This window comes from Canis lupus, chromosome 35 (assembly GCF_048164855.1).
Source record: "Canis lupus baileyi chromosome 35, mCanLup2.hap1, whole genome shotgun sequence".
Classification (NCBI taxonomy): domain Eukaryota; kingdom Metazoa; phylum Chordata; class Mammalia; order Carnivora; family Canidae; genus Canis; species Canis lupus.
The window spans coordinates 24,064,554-24,080,594 of NC_132872.1; the positions used below are offsets into that span (position 1 = coordinate 24,064,554).

The following is a 16,041-nucleotide window of genomic DNA, read 5'->3' on the forward strand; positions in this document are numbered from 1 at the left end:
TAGAGTCATGTGTCATGCTACCCTTCACTTCTGAACTATGCACTCTAGTAACCAAAGGTTTTCTTTCTTTAGCTCCTAAAATATCGAAAAGGACCCGTCGTCCCCGTCCCAAACATAAAACTACACCAACTACTGAAGCACCTCAAACAAAACCGGGTAATTGTGGGTTTCTGGTTAAAGGAGTGAGTCTTGGCAGCTCTTGGGAGTCTGGGATTGATGCCAGTGGCTGAAGTGATAGCCCATATGACCCCAGTATAGGTGAAGGCAGAAGATGATCTGTACTGAATCCCACCATTGAGTTAGCAAAGGAAAACATGACTTGAGACATGTGTGGCAACTGGATTCCTTGTGCTTTATACATAGGATCTTCTACTTTAATATGTATTATATTTATTCTTGATTATTTCATTCCATACTTCTCTAAAAGATAAAATGTCTTAAGTAGAACTAATCACTTTTATTTCAAGAAACATTAAGTGCCTTTAATTTCCCCACAGCTACATCAACAGCTGTGAAGATATCCCAGATGTAGGCAGCTTGTTTTTATTTCTGTAGTCAAAGTCAAAACCTGCCCCAATAGGAAACATTCAAAGATTGAACCAAGGCAATGTGTCTATGCAATTCCAGATTATTTTTTGCAGGTGTTATAAACATCTATGAGCTTAGTGAGAAGTTTGTGAAGGACAGGAATAAGGAGTTAGGAGGAAGGTGGGTCTTAAATTCATAGATTTGAACAGAGGCAAGAAGGAAGCAGGTATGGAGGCCAGCCAGAGAGCACAGGCCTCCTGGAATGAGGGAGGTCATGCTTCTAAGTGGTAATTGATAGTGTAGTGTTTGGAAGAGTCCAGAGAGCAGTTGAACAAAGTTCTTGAAGGTACGACTCAAAAGTTTGGATGTGACCCTAGAAGCATTAGTGGCCTTCCCTGCAATCTCTTCCACACATATAGGGTACCAGTTTTGTGATTAAAGCAGAGAGCTGCTCCCCTGGGCACCACACACTGAGTGGTAGTTACTCATCCTGATTAGTGGAATGCCTTTGCATCATGTGAGGGTCTAGCCTATTTCCACTTAGGAGTTCACAACAAGATGAGCATGGTTCACTTTGCTTTGTTCTTTTCTATGCCTCCTTTCAAACATAAAAGTCATTTACTGTATCCATCTTATTTAGCCATGCTATCTTCTTAAAGCTTCCATAGAAAAGCCAACAATTGCCTGAACGCTTTTATTAGTATATATTTGGTAAAACGTTTAAACAAGTTTCCTAGGGCAATAGTTGGAATTAGGTATTAAAACACCCAAGAGAAGATTGTGTTGACTTTGAGATGCTCACTAGATTATGTAAGCTATCACTATTTCTTGAGAGAATGTTTACCTGGTTATAGGGTGACCAAATCTTTAAGTATTTAATTTCAGAAAGAAAATGTAATTGCTATACATTTATTGAAGCAATGTTGTACTGGTTAGATTTAATTTGCTGATTTTTCACAAGTGTTTATTTCATTGCTTTTCATAGTTCCTACTACAGATCTTGAACCTGGCACTCTTAAAACTAAAGCTCCAGAAATCGTGGGTAATGAGAATGTGTGTCCTTAAAATAGTGCTTTTCCTGGTCACTGTCATACCATTGTGGCTAAAGATTCTTTTGCATCGCAAAACCATTCCAACATCCTCTGTTGTCTTCCATTGTGGTCTTTATCTTGAAATTATGCTAAGTTCTGTTATTTGTTGAACTTAAGAAAACTGAATATGCTCATTTCAGGACATCAAACTGCCCTGTAACTAATTCATTGTTTCATGTGAAAACGTGCATGTGCTGAAACAGCATTGACTACTTTAAGCTTCGTTTCAAACATGAATTTCCATCCACCCCTTTACACTGCTTATACTTCATCAATTACAGAAATTCCATGTTCTTTAATTACATTATTTTTTATTGTGTTAGGGTCCGTGTGATTATATTGATAGATGTATTGTTTCAAAAAACGATGTTTTTAGTTAATTGTCAAAATTTTAAATGTGCCTAAGTCTTGAAAGTTTAAATGATAGGCTTTCATGATAAGAGTAGGCTCCTTGTTCTTCGCTAAGAGGGCTTAACAATGTTTAACTTTTCTTGAGTCAAAGACTACTTCGAAACTACTTTGATGAGCACACTGCATAATGTATTGATCCTCATGCTTTCAAGTAAATAAGCTCATTATTGCACCCATGATTACTTAAATAATAGGCATTTGTCTCAACTTGTACAGAAGTACAACTAGACTGATAAATGCTTTTTCCAATATAGCTGGAAACATATAAATATATATAAATTTATAAAAAGTTTGTCTAGCAGAAGTTTGCATATTAGCAATAATCAGATAACCAAACATCTAGGAGAACTTTTGTTGACCACAGTGATATTTAGCAGAGAATAATGCTATACCTATCTTATGAGATTAATGGGTATTTTGCAAAATGTGAACAAATCTGCAGAGTGTCTCTTTTCTGTCAGTCCTAAAGCTTTAAAATTGACTTTTGCAGTTAGTATTCAAGTGAATCCTTAAATTCTCTCTGGTTTATTTTATTATTTTGGGCCAGTTCTTCCTACAGCCTTTGAACCCGTCACTCTTAGAACCAAGGCCCCAGAAACAACATTAGGTAATGATATTCTGTGTTCCTTCAACAGTTTTTTCCTGCTCATCATCAACTCACTCTATCATAATCATAATGACATTGTCACCAGGTTTATAAGACTGTCTTGTCATCTTCTGTCTTTCAACTTTATTTTTCTCCTTAAGGGCATTGAGAACTCTTAAAAGAAGTTATCTGTTGTTTTTAAAAGCTATGCATGGACCTAGGAATATCTGTCAACCATGTAATCTTGAACTTGCATCATGTACTTTTGTCTAAACAGGGCTCAAATTTAAAGCTGAGTTTCAAAGTCGGTAATGTCTGTATTTTCTTTTGACCAACCAAACCATAACAATTCTCATGATATCATAGATTCTTTAGAAAAGTTTCATTTCTTGGTGTGAACCTAAAATCCTACCACCTACAGCTTGGCTATAGTCCTTACCTGTTTTGGAAGCTACAGATTTATGAGATTGCTCACTCCTTGATGTAGTTTTATGTGTGAGTTTTATCTCTCAAGAATCTTCAGTGGTTAAAAAAAAAAAGTCATTAACAGAAAAAAGAAAATACATCAGTCTTGAAATACATATACCTGGAATTTCAAGACAATATGATGTATTTTAGAAGATCTAGAGCCTAATTTCCAAAACTGCCTTCACTGGAGTAATCTGAAGTTTTGTCCTTCAGCTTCTAAAACAGCACAACGAACCCGTCGTCCACGTCCCAGACCTAAAACCACATCAAGCCCTGAAGCACCTCAGACCAAACAGGGTAAATATATTATCCGTGGCTTGAGGGGTGAACCCTAGCAGTCTGTCCCAGTGGGATCTCAAGGAAATGCCTCTGATGGGAAGTAAGAGTCTCCATGTCTCTAAAGGTCAAGGCATGAGGTATGGTTAGCAGCTCATACTTGAGTGAAATATTTGGTCTCTTTAAAGATGTATTGTATCATAAGACTGGAATAGTGACTCGTAGTTATTTAATGCTATATCTGCATTTAAACACATGATCTATTTATTGTGGTCATGATCATAGAAGCATAAGTATTTTTCTCGGCTTCCAAAAACTTCAACAAGTTACTTTCACATATATTTTCATTTTTTGCCTTAACGGAATTTCCAAAGCAAGCTTTCATATTGATTAGAGTCACAAAATCAAATACCTAGGAAAACCTCATGTTGACCATAATAACATCGAGTCGAACTGAAAGGTTGTGACTACCTTCTGCAATGAATACTTCCAATTAGTTTGACCAAATCCTCAAAAAGAAACTACTTCCTGCCAATTCAAAAGTTTAAAAAAATTGTTATTCATTTGAAACTAGTGTTTTGAAAGAAAAATTAAGATTTTTTCATGTGTGGTTAAAGTTTCTCATGTTCATATTGTTGCTTTTGGTTAGTTCCTGCTACAAGCTTTGAACCTGTTATTCGTAGTTCTGAGGCTCCAGAAACAACATTAGGTAATGACTTTTGTGACCTCATTATATGCTTTTATATTTATTAAAAACCTACTCCATCACTGTCATGGCCAGAGTTGCTCCTGCTTCCTTACACTGCTGTTGTTCTGTTTCATACTTTATCTTAGGGGTAGTCAGGATTCTTAATTCAAGTGCAACCTATTGTTTTTAACAGGTGTCCCTGGACCTAGATAAGGAAATCTATCTGCCATGAAACCCTGTTTGAAATTTCATTATCTGATCGAAGGAAATGTCTGAAGTCCAAATTACAACCCATCTATTTGGTATTTAGATTTATAAAATGATGATAATGAAATACCATGCACTCTTTCTGAGCAACTTACTTTCTATAAGATTTTTGAAACATTCTCATTATTCTTTTCTTATATTAGGATGATTTCTCCCTGTTACATTAAATTATCCAAAAAAAAAAAAAAAAAGTTGCTTCCTAGAAGTGCCAATCCTAGCAAATGTAAGTTATAGGCTTTCCCTGCCATGGATGAATTTGGTTATTCTTTTTGTTCCACCACAGTTTGGATTGGTTCTTAATCTTTACTAAGTAGGAATCTCTGAGTGTCTAATCATATTAATATCTATTCCTTTAACAAATTTTGTTATTATTTTGGTTTTCAAAACACCATCAGTAGTGATAAGCAAATTAGATAAGAAAAGTAAAAATTTTCTTTTTTTTTTTTTTTAAGATTCTATTTATTTATTCATGTGAGAGACACACACACACAGAGAGGCAGAGACACAGGCAGAGGGAGAAGCAGGCTCCATGCCGGGAGCCTGAGTGGGACTCGATCCCAGGACTCCAGGATCAGGCCCTGGGCTGAAGGCAGTGCTAAACCGCTGAGCCACCCAGGCTGCCCAAAAGTAAAAATTTTCAAACTTGATAGTAAACTCAAGAAAATATAATATGTTTTAGGAAACATAAGTCTATGTAATTGCTTTTGATGGTTTTTCCACCTATAAAAACAATAGCAACCCAAGATTTTCTTCCTTTAGTTTCAAAAACATAGGGGAAAAATCAATATTCCTCCCACACTTTAAACTTAGCAAAATTTCACAGTTGAAACTAAGAAAGTCCATGATTTCTATTTTGAGTCCTTCTAGCTTATTGCAGTTGGATCCCAGGAGTGACAATGATATGGCTTGTCGACTTTCACTTCCCCTTCCCACCTCTATGCCCTCTAAAAGAAAGGACACAAACAGTAGTTAGCATCCTTACAATTGCATGTTGACCAGAAGGTTCATGGTTGGGAGACCTCTATGGTGGCCAAATTCATCATATGCCCTGCATAAGGATTATCTCCAACAAAAGATGCATCTTATTCAATTCTCTTACCATTCCATTCCATTCTTTTTTAATTAGCAATATTTCTCTGGCTTAGTAAACAAAAATCTCCTTGCCCTTTGTGTTTCCAGCATCATAATACCAGTTCAGCGGAGTGGGGTGAGGTGAGGAACAGAAGTAGAGATCAAAAATAAGAATATGTTTCACTTCTTGAGAGGAGTACGATATAATTGTGAGGAAACCCTGTTCTCAGGGGCTTTTTGTTGTTGTTGTTGTTTTAGATATAAGGCAATTTTCTTATACAAAAGCAACTTGCTTAACTGAGTGGTAAAAATAAAGAAAATATTTAAATGCGTGAAAGACCTATGTGTACTTATAGAGAACACTGGGCTTTGAAATAACTTCAGTATTTTGTATTAGTACATAGAAGGATAGGAATAGCAAAAATAAAACAAAAATTCTCAATACCTAATGAGGTTGCCCAAGGGGGAGGTCAAACTAGAACACAGAACAACATGCTCCTAAATGGTACTACATATTTTGGTAATGATAATACCATAAAATCAGTGGTAGGAAGCTCTTAGAAAGAAAGCCCTTGTGGGAATTCAGATTCAGATACAATAGTCAGTGAGAACCTATTTTTTTTCCAAATATTTTTTGTAAGGATATTAAGTGGTAAATATACTTTGTGGGCCATTCAGTTTCTGTCACAACTACTTGATTCTGCTGTAGTATCTCAGTTGAAGGCAACCAAAACCAATATGTTAAATGATATGTAAAATATGCTTTGAATCATCTTAGTTTGTGATCATGTCCCAATAAAGCTTTATTTGGAATTTATACCACTTTCACATGTCAAAATATTACTCTAAAATTTTTTTTCTCATTGAAAAATACAAAAGCCATTCAAAAATTCAAAAGCTCACATGTCAGACAAGGGGCTGGATTGGGAGGGCCACAGTTTGTCAATGGCTGCTTTAAATAATGTATACTCTGCATGGCTCTCCATAACCCTGTGATTTTGAAGATCTATGCATTTCAATTCATTGCTCCCATTATCTAAAATCTGTGACATATCCAAAATTACTTTGACAACTTAGATGCTCTTCTTTCAGCTCCCACTGAACTGCAAACTCTTATTTTGAAACCGGTGACATCACCAAGCCTAGAAATGACACAGAGTCAACCTGGTAATTAGACTTTTTTTTTCTGTCTGGGTTCACTGTTGTGAGCTTCAGGGGACGTACTCCAAGTGTTGATTTCCAAATACAAAAAAAAAGCAAATATACACATTTAGTAACTCTATATATTTGTATAGACTCTTTCCATGATGTTCTATTGGTATTTCATTAGTAATATATTCATAGCAATTGCTATTCAACTGATAAACACACTTATCTTCATTTTATTTTGTGCTTACTCTATCACATAGAGAACAATCAAGTATGTGATGAAATAGTCAATAAAAACACTTAGAAAAATTGATTTTATCTTTATTCTTATTTCTTACTAAAGGTTACAAACTCGTAGTTCTCTTTAGTAGTAAGTGAAATTTGTGCTCTACTATGTGAGAAACAATGCTAGCTCATTGTGACCATCAAGGAAGGAGAAAGTTCCCACTCAAGTAAAGATAACAAAACCACTCTATACAATATTGCCCTTCAAAATTGAAAACAAATACTTTAAGTCAACAATGTGGTTGCTACACCTGACATATATTTTGAAACGCAAGCTCTTAAATTTTCTAGCATAGGATTATAATTCCTTTTCACCTCTTTACGTATCTTTAATTAGTTAAATGGCATTTTGGATTTTTTTTGGGGGGGAGGATTTCTTTTGTTTGTTTTTTGTAATGGTTCATTATGATTTATTTACTATAATACAAAAGATCAATTCCAAATGACCCACTTAAAATTTATGACCCAAGTATATTAACTCGAATTTTTTTTTACGTTTGTTTTAAGTTCAATTTGCCAACATATAGTATAAATGTCATTTTAGTGCTCATGATGGAAGAAGGTATGGTTGTTAACAGTTACCTACAACACTCACAAAACTGCTAATTCAATTAAATTATTGGAGCCTCCCTTAGTGTTATTAATGATATTGTTATTATCACAATAGCCAACATTGAACATCTATAGGTAGGAGACACTTTTCTAAATGTTCAGTTTGTATGCATCCATTCAATGGGGCAACAACCCATCCTTGATGAATTGTATCATCTTGTGTTCTTTGCTAGTTTCTGAAGTCTTGGAATCGGTTACATTAAGCACTGAGTCATCAAAAGAAGCTATAGGTAAACATGTTTCCCAATGAGAAGTAAGATATATGTGCTTTTCCATCTCATTGCAGAAGTCATCCTCACGCTTTGTGACATTTCACAGCTCCTCACATCTTGTGTGTGCTCATCCAGTGACTCTTAAATGTTACCTACAGCGCATTGTGCTGATGCCTGCTGTATTGCTATGCAAGTTTCGCAATTTCCTTGGTTCCCTTTCACTCTGAATGCAAGATTTAATTTTTTAACAATCTGATCACTCCTTAAATATGAATATGCACATCCTATTTTTCATTTTTATGTTTTCAAGGACTCGCTCTTTGTCTTTTTCTTACTAGAATCCTTAATCAAAATCTGTAAGGAAGTGAAATTATCCGCTTTGCTCCAGGTAGAAATTGCTAAAGACACTGCCAGTTATTGTGTGTGTGTGTGCACATGCCCACACTGAACACTGCCTTGATTTTCTGCCTTCATCTCTGTCCTCTTAAATTGTAGTCATTCCTAGTCTACCTGAATGTTATGTAATCTCATGAATGTATCTACTTGGGATAACCTCTGTTTTCAAGTTAAATACAGTGTTCTGTGACAGTGTGTTACGCCCTGCCCACCACTAACCAGCCATTCCCTGTTTATTCCGTAGCACCAACTGTAACAGATTATCTGTATCCCTCTGCCAAAGCACCACCCAGTCCAGAGGAACCAAAGACTGAAGGTGGTAAAGGTTTTCATGCTTTGATTCAATGACTCAACAGTTTTTAAATTAGCATCTCTTATGTCCATGGAACATGAAAGTTCAAGCTGCGATACTTGTTCTACAACTGAATTCAACTGAAGAGCGATAGTTTCCAAAATCCTTGGATTCTTAAAACTGCAATGATAACTAACCTCTGAATATAGAAATCCTGGTTTCTCTATGGTATCAAAATATTGAGGCATCATAGTGCCTGACGGCCAGATAAGGACAGTTAAAACATTAATATTAGTGGAAGAATGAGTGTGATAGAATAGGATTTCCCCCCTTGGTCCTCTCTTTTTTCTAAATCCATTGTCCTATCTGTTAAAATAGGATGCAAACTCCGAAGAGAATGAGGCGTGTTTATATTCAAGTTCAAGAGAGAAATACTTGGCTGTAGCTTAGCATCTGAAAGTTTTCTAAACTTGTTCTCCTTTTTTTTGCTACAGTTGTGGAATCTATTACAAATGTGTCTGAGCTACCCGAGAGCACACTAGGTAATGACATGCCTCTGCAGCTTTTGTCCTCGTCGCCACCATCACCTGAGAACCTCAGGTTCTCTCTCATTGTGAATTCATGTTGCAGCATCATTCTTTGTCATGGCAGTTAATTTTCTTTCTAGGTGCTTCTATTCATAACCATCGTCCAAAAAGTCTCTTCTGCTCAGTTTTGTATCTAGACGTTGGCCTCTTTCTCCATTTAAGTCAGTGAAACTGTTACACCTAAAGCATCTTTTTCCTAACATTGAACATTCTGCTAGCTTGTATCGTGTTGAATATTTCAGTTTTCCTTTTGTATGGTGATCCATTTTATATTTCTGCCCTAGCAACATACTTTCCATTAACACTCATTCCATCATAGTCATTACCTGTTTGATTTTTTTTTTTTTTTTTGCTATAATTTTAAGTGAAATCCAATGCTTTTTCCCTGGCTCATGCTTTAACATTTTTTATTGTTTGGGTTTTCCCTTTAAGGTTACTAGTAAATATATTATTCTGGGGTTGTTGAAGGAGGTATTAGTTTGAAGTGAAGATTTAAAAAGTAAGGATATTGCTTACTTTGAAAGTATTTTGGAATCTGGCATCTCAGCATTTTTAAAATTGCATACATTATGAAGGAGTAGGAATGTTATTTTGCTACAGAGCTGCAATTTTCTCCTTTTTTTTTTTTTAATTGTTACCGTCCTTTCTGTCATCTGTACTTAAAGTTTGTGAAGCACTATCATAACCCCAGGTACTTTCCTTCAATTACCATAGAGACATCTCCTCTGCCTTCCCAAACTATAATCCTACCCAGCCCAGATGAGCCTCCGACCGAGCCTGGTAAATATTATTTTGTATTTTACGTAGAAGGTGAGTGTTCACAGAACCTAAAGAGTGGAAAGACAATATGGGACATCAAAACACCTAACTTAATCACTTTGCTCGCATTCTCTGATAGACGATCCTACTTTTCTGATGCCTCACTTCTCTTATGTATAAACTATAGCCATTCACATGACGGTGTTGTGATATTCTTCAGGATATGGCTGAAAAACCTTTCTCAGCTACTCTGCAGGTGTTTCAAACAGGACATAGTAATGTTTCTGGAGAAGGACATTTATATTCGAATTTTAAATATAAATATATTTTCTAATTTTAAGTACTTTATCACCTTGAGTAGTGCAAGTTCTTTGGTCACATACAAAATCTTTTAAGTTATCTAATTTGTGTTTGAGATTAACAGAAACCTCCAGAAACAAATTTCACTGTGCAATCCACATAAAGGATGGGCCACAACTGGCCCGTCATCTTATCCTTATTCTATTCCTCTTCCTGCCGCAGTTTTGCCATTTCACTGCACATAAATAAAAAAAAAAAAAAATGAAGTCAAACTAGCTAGTTGGCAAGTCATAAAGGTTTACTTGATGGTGGAATTTGAAATATAGGGAAACAAATCACTGACATGAATAACTAAGTGATGTGCTGCTTCTTACAAGGAAAAAAACCTCTCAATCTGTAGGCTTTCTTGGACTGATGGTTTATCAAAAATAAGCCCAAACTTGTGTTTTGATTGTCATTAAACTATTTCATATGGGTCTATTTCCAAAGGTGATATGAATATTAATTTTCTACATTGTCCTCTAAAATAACTTATTAAATTTTACCTGTTCAACTTTACAGTTTTTTTTTTACCAAAGTTTCACACTAACTGCATTAACTGGGTCAGTGCTAATTATCTCTAACTTTTCCCAAGTGTTTTTAAATAACTGTATTAATGGATATGATTGAAATGTTTAATTGTGAGTACTTCTAGTGGTGCCTACTTCATATCCTGGGAGAAGCAAATAGCTTATCAGGAACCTCCATAAGCAAGGAGAAAGTCACAAGACTGAAAGGAACTCTTAGAATGAGAATTTCAGGATTGGAAGGGCTCTTAAAACTCTTGTTACTTTTGGTGGAGAACGTGAGGCTATAGACTGAGCGATTAAGAAAGGAAGCTCTAAATCTTCACACTCCTATACCAGTACAATTTCTTGCATATCTTGGTGTTCATTTCTCTACAGGCAATTCCACTGAAGATTCCACTGCAACCACTGTATGCAGACTTGTTAGAAACTTCTGGTATCTAAAAACTCTTATTTTCAGCAAGCCTTCCTTAAGGTGCCGGAAACTCCCATGATCCTGAAAAACGTTTTGTTTCTCTTAAGCTGTTTATACCAAATGAGGTGTTTCCACAGGCTGCAACCTCCCATTTAATCATTCCTTTTCTCCAGCAGAATATACTTCTAATTTTCTTGGTAAAGAAATCATTGGTTTTTACAGTGAATGTCCTAGAACTACTTTAAGAATTGCCCAAGAAAGGAATAAATTTCTCAGGAATGTATCCTTTCCATTTTTGCTCAGTTTTTCTTCCCCAGTATGACCAAGGAAAACTGTGCTTTGCTTAATAAGATTTTTCCATTATCACTTTATTAAAATGCATTTATTTTCTAGGTATATTTGGAGTGTAACATGCTAACTTTGTTTTTAGAGGAAATTGTATTTATCTGCACCTAAAAATATTGTACTGGGATATCCTGGTAAAATGGTATAAACTTGTAATTAGGATGAGTTCTTACTATCATGAAATTTACTTTTAATCTATTGAAAAGGTATTTGATTAGATATTTCTGAAATTCCAACACTTTCATTTGCCAAGTGAATATCTTGGACATCATTTAATGTAGTAATGTAGTTTCTTGTTTTGCTTTCCATTATAATAATATAAGAAATTTATCTTCCTGTATTTTGTGGTTCTTTGGAAGCTTTAATTGCATTAATTGCTGTGTATTTAGGTCTTCATTTTTGAGATCCTAGAAGCTTAGATACTGTGATTCTTGAAGCGCTCAAGAGCTCCAAACCTATATTCTTTCTTTTAGCTCCCAAGCAGACACCGCGTGCTTCTCCCAAACCAAAAACATCTCCACATCCAAGAATCCCACAAACACAGCCAGGTAAATACATATTTTATATTCTGGCCTGAAGAGTTTGATATTAGTGAAATTATTCTATTGAATTACAGCGAGTTGGGTTTTTTAACTCTTGTATAACAGATCTTCCTTTGAAATCTAAACAATATTTACATTTATTTTTGAACTTCATCAAAAAGTATGCTATCGGAATAGCTTATTCCAGGAGACTTCCTTATAGTTACGTTATTTGAAAAAGGAGCTGGAGAAGAATGGGATTTTTTTAAAGAGTAGATTACCTATTCCCATTGCCTCTCTGAGCTTGGGAATACCTGTCCTTTCCACAGTCCTTGAATGTGCCTCTCCCTGCCATTCCCATATAATTTTTTTAACTTTCAATAGATTTTACTTAACAGTATGTCATGAAGTTTATATATTTCTTCTCTCCTAAAACATAATGATCATATAACTTTGCTTTAGTGGTTTTGCTTGTAAAATTTTGGTAAGGGCCCAGAGAAAAAAAACATATAAACTATTTTTGATTCTTTTCAAGAGGCTCTTATCTCAATGTAACCCTAACTTCTCAACCAAGATCTTGTCCAGTTTCTCCAGCTGCCTCAGAGGATCTCTATTTGGGGCTACCATATAAACTTGACATGCCTCAAAAAAAGTTCATCTTTTCCTCCTTGCAGTTTCTCATTTACATCTCTGGTAGGTTCTCCGTATTTGACATCTAATTTTTATTCCTCAACCAGCCTCTGTAATCCATCTGTTAATAATTAGGATGCATTTCGTTCTTCCAAACATTTCTAGCATTGGCGCCTATGCCAAGCATGTACTTGGTCATGCTTTGTCTGTTCCCATTGATCTCCTATCTCTTTTCTCTAATTTCAAATTATATCACCCCTTAATGCTTAAATGATTAATTCATTTCATCAGTCACTCAACAAATATTTATTGCATGCTGACTATGTGCCAGACACTGGGGATATGAGACAAAATTGCATCTTTCCATGGTCAAGGAATTTACAGTCTAGGCCTATCACATACATTTAATTATATCATTTGTGACATGGTCTGCTTCCAAAAAGTATGAGGGTGTACCTCTCCAATTTCCTAGAAAAGGAACCTTCACTACCACTTACAGTCTGGGGAAAGGAAAATGTTAGCAGCATCAAAATTGTGCCTAATTGAGGTAGTAGCTCGGAATTCCACCCATAATAGGATAGAAAGTAACTGCAACCCAGATACTTCTGGCTTTGCCAGTGTTCCTTAATGCAAGATAAAGATTTGGGAAATCTATCGTGAAAAAGAAAATGCATTCTAATTATTCCACATAAAAGTAGGTGAAATTAGGAATTCCCTTACCCAAGGGAATGATCTTACTAAATAGATCCTAGCAATACAGGAGGTTTTTAGAGACTTTTAAAGATGTTGCACATATGAACTAAATCTTGTAAAGATAAATATTCAAATCCCAGTACTTTCTCCCTTACCTTGTCTAGCTCTTAGAAATTTCAAAAGGCCATTTAGATGAACAATATTTTGTGTATAACAATAGTGAATGCAAATTATTATTGTTAGACTTGTTGGGTATCCCCACAGTAGTGTGTACAACTTCAAGTACAACATAGTGTGTTCCTCCATTACTTTTTTCAGAATGAAATTCCATTAATTGGGCATATAACCTTTCTTCCTCTGTATACTTAGATGCCAATATTTTAAAGGCAAAGTGGAATAAAAAGCTTATAACAAATCATCAAGAATATTTTGTCATTGAATAAAGCTTTGATTTTTAGATTCCAGTGTTCATAGGTAATAGTAAACAACCTCATTATTAATTTTATACCTAGAAATCCTATAACCATCAAAACGATGGGTGCTTCTGGGTTATGTAAGGGCAAAGAACATGAGAATCAAAATATACTCAGACCCTTCAATGTCAAGTTGGCAAAAATCTTTTAGAAATGGAAAAAAAATTTATAGTCATAATTTTCACATTTTGACATTGCACATTTACTTTTCACAACCATCCTTTGGGTTAAGGCAGGTTTATTATTTCCGCCTAAAAAAAAAAAAGAAGGTAAAATGTGACCTCAGCACTGATCTCTAGAGAACCCAAGTGTTTGGACCTGTGCTCATGTCTGGACCTCAGCATTCAGCTTAAGTCTCATCTCTGGTACTTAATTACTGTGTAACCTCAGACAGAAAGGCACTAACCCAAGCCATTAAAGTGAAGCTCATTATTCCTTCCATCATCATGGTAAGAATCAAAGAGCATAATCCTTATAAAACCATTTTTAAAATTGTAAAATGAGCCATAAATAAATGAGACCTTTTTTCTGGTATCTGTTACATTAACACCTCATTACTCCAAAGGAACAGTTGGGGGAAGACAATTTTAGTTCGTGAATTTGCTTAAAGATTTATTTGGGGCCTAAGCACTGCAGGCCATCGTGGAATGTGAGCCTGCTCACTCTAGGCCCTCCTGCTTCCCTTTCTGCTGTTGCCTGAGCTGAGCTTAAGCTTGTCTTGTCCGTGCTTCAGTGACTTCTGCTCTGACTTCACTGAATTCATCTTCACAGAAAGACATGAGGCTGGATTTGAGGAGTCAAGCAAACATCCAGAAAAGAGGAACAGTCCTCCTTTAATGTAACTGTTACCTATCTCTTCTGAAAAGAAGATCTAAAAAAAAAAAAAACAAAACTACATCCTACCTTTCATGCTTAATCATATTTTGTGATATCTCAGACATCGTTTTTCTAAAAGTGTCTGGAATTCTAGATAAATGTTTAGAGCTTAAGGTTTATTTTTCTATCTAATTCTCATTTTAAAATGCCTGGTCAGGCTTATAGCTTGTCATATCTCCCATGTTTAGCAAGACTGGGAGATGCTGAAACAAAATGACTCATGATCTGAGTTCTCTCTTTCAGCTCGAAAGGTGTCCCAGAGTGTCACTTCAAAGCCAAAAACATCACCAAGTCCAGAAGTATCACATACTCCACCTGGTAAATGATTTATTTCTTGTTTAAGCCAAATGCATTCTCCGGTCACACTCGGCTGCAATGACACCTGAGAGCTGATAGATGTGAGGTCAATATTTCACTCATGTTCCCACACCACGTTGAATCATCCATGGTATGATCTCAGAATTTCTGCTAGTTATGTGGTTTCTCCTATAGCAAGCCATTGAGACAATCAAATGATAGGGAATTATGCCAAGGGTAGATTTTTCCTTTAGAACTAAAGTTCTCATACTTTCTGACCTATAAAAAAAATAATAAACCTACCAGTGCTAATTATACTATGTTCAAATGGTTCACTGAAATAAGATAAAATAATTTGAAGTTTTTTCCATAAAAAAATAAAATGTTTTTGCAAACAGAGGAAATGATGTTCACCCATTATCTTTGGTTGAGTAATTTTACACTATCCAGCACTGAAGATTTTTTTTTTTTTTTTGGTCAAATTCTACTTTGTCAGGGCATCTGGGTGGCTCGGTGGTTGAGTGTCTGCCTTTATTTAGCTCAGGTCATGATCCCAGGGTTCTGGGATCGAGTCCCATATCAGGCCCCTCATAGGGAGCCTACTTACTTCTCCCTCTGCCTGTCTCTCTGCCTGTCTCTCTCTGTGTCTCTCATGAATCAATCAATAAATAATCTTTTAAAAATATTAGACTTTATCGATTCATGGAACAATAGCTTAGGTTGAGAAATAAGAAATTTTGCATACACAAGGGATTTCTTTAGCTATAAATCTATTTCTTGCTTATTATCTGAGAAGTTCTTTTGTCCATTTATGGGGGGGGGAAATAATTTTATATTCGTGGAAGTAGTTGATGTGGGAACCACAAGGGCCCAGACATTTCCTGAGTCTTGCCACCAATGCTCTAGATCCTCAAGTGACCTTAGGAAGCCACTGTAAGAGGAACAGTTCTCTAAAACCCAAATGAAGCTAATTTTTAATGAGAAAGAGTATCTGGAAAATGCTCTAATTTTTTCTTTCTTTTTAAAGGTCCAATTATTATAAATTTCTAGATGCTCCTAGAAGCCTATGGAACATTCCCAGAACTAAAGGATTTCTAAGCCATAGCATGAAATGATGGCATTTTGGAAGCAAGGTGGAATTCACTTGCTATAAATGTTTTCCAGATTTGTATTATTGCTGCTGTGGGATAGTCTGGTTGTTGCAGGTGGCCGTAAGCCAGAGAGAGGCCCCTGTGCTCTGAAGTCTA

The 16,041-nt window shown here is 35.6% G+C and overlaps 1 protein-coding gene across 47 annotated transcripts in view; it reads left to right on the forward strand.

Annotated features, from left to right (window-relative positions):
- Window positions 1-16,041, forward strand: part of ABI3BP (ABI family member 3 binding protein) — a 240,572-nt gene that overhangs the window by 163,331 nt on the left and 61,200 nt on the right. For 17 of the 47 annotated variants that reach the window (XM_072811858.1, XM_072811859.1, XM_072811861.1 and 14 more), the window contains 12 exons: window positions 73-156; window positions 1,514-1,570; window positions 2,578-2,637; window positions 3,298-3,381; window positions 4,010-4,069; window positions 6,479-6,553; window positions 7,606-7,662; window positions 8,285-8,356; window positions 8,827-8,874; window positions 9,634-9,729; window positions 11,778-11,852; window positions 14,741-14,815. In XM_072811858.1, the coding sequence (XP_072667959.1) occupies window positions 73-156; window positions 1,514-1,570; window positions 2,578-2,637; window positions 3,298-3,381; window positions 4,010-4,069; window positions 6,479-6,553; window positions 7,606-7,662; window positions 8,285-8,356; window positions 8,827-8,874; window positions 9,634-9,729; window positions 11,778-11,852; window positions 14,741-14,815 (843 nt within the window). The remainder of the gene's footprint in view (window positions 1-72; window positions 157-1,513; window positions 1,571-2,577; window positions 2,638-3,297; window positions 3,382-4,009; window positions 4,070-6,478; window positions 6,554-7,605; window positions 7,663-8,284; window positions 8,357-8,826; window positions 8,875-9,633; window positions 9,730-11,777; window positions 11,853-14,740; window positions 14,816-16,041) is intronic. The other 30 variants (XM_072811860.1, XM_072811871.1, XM_072811904.1 and 27 more) reach the window with 21 other exon arrangements.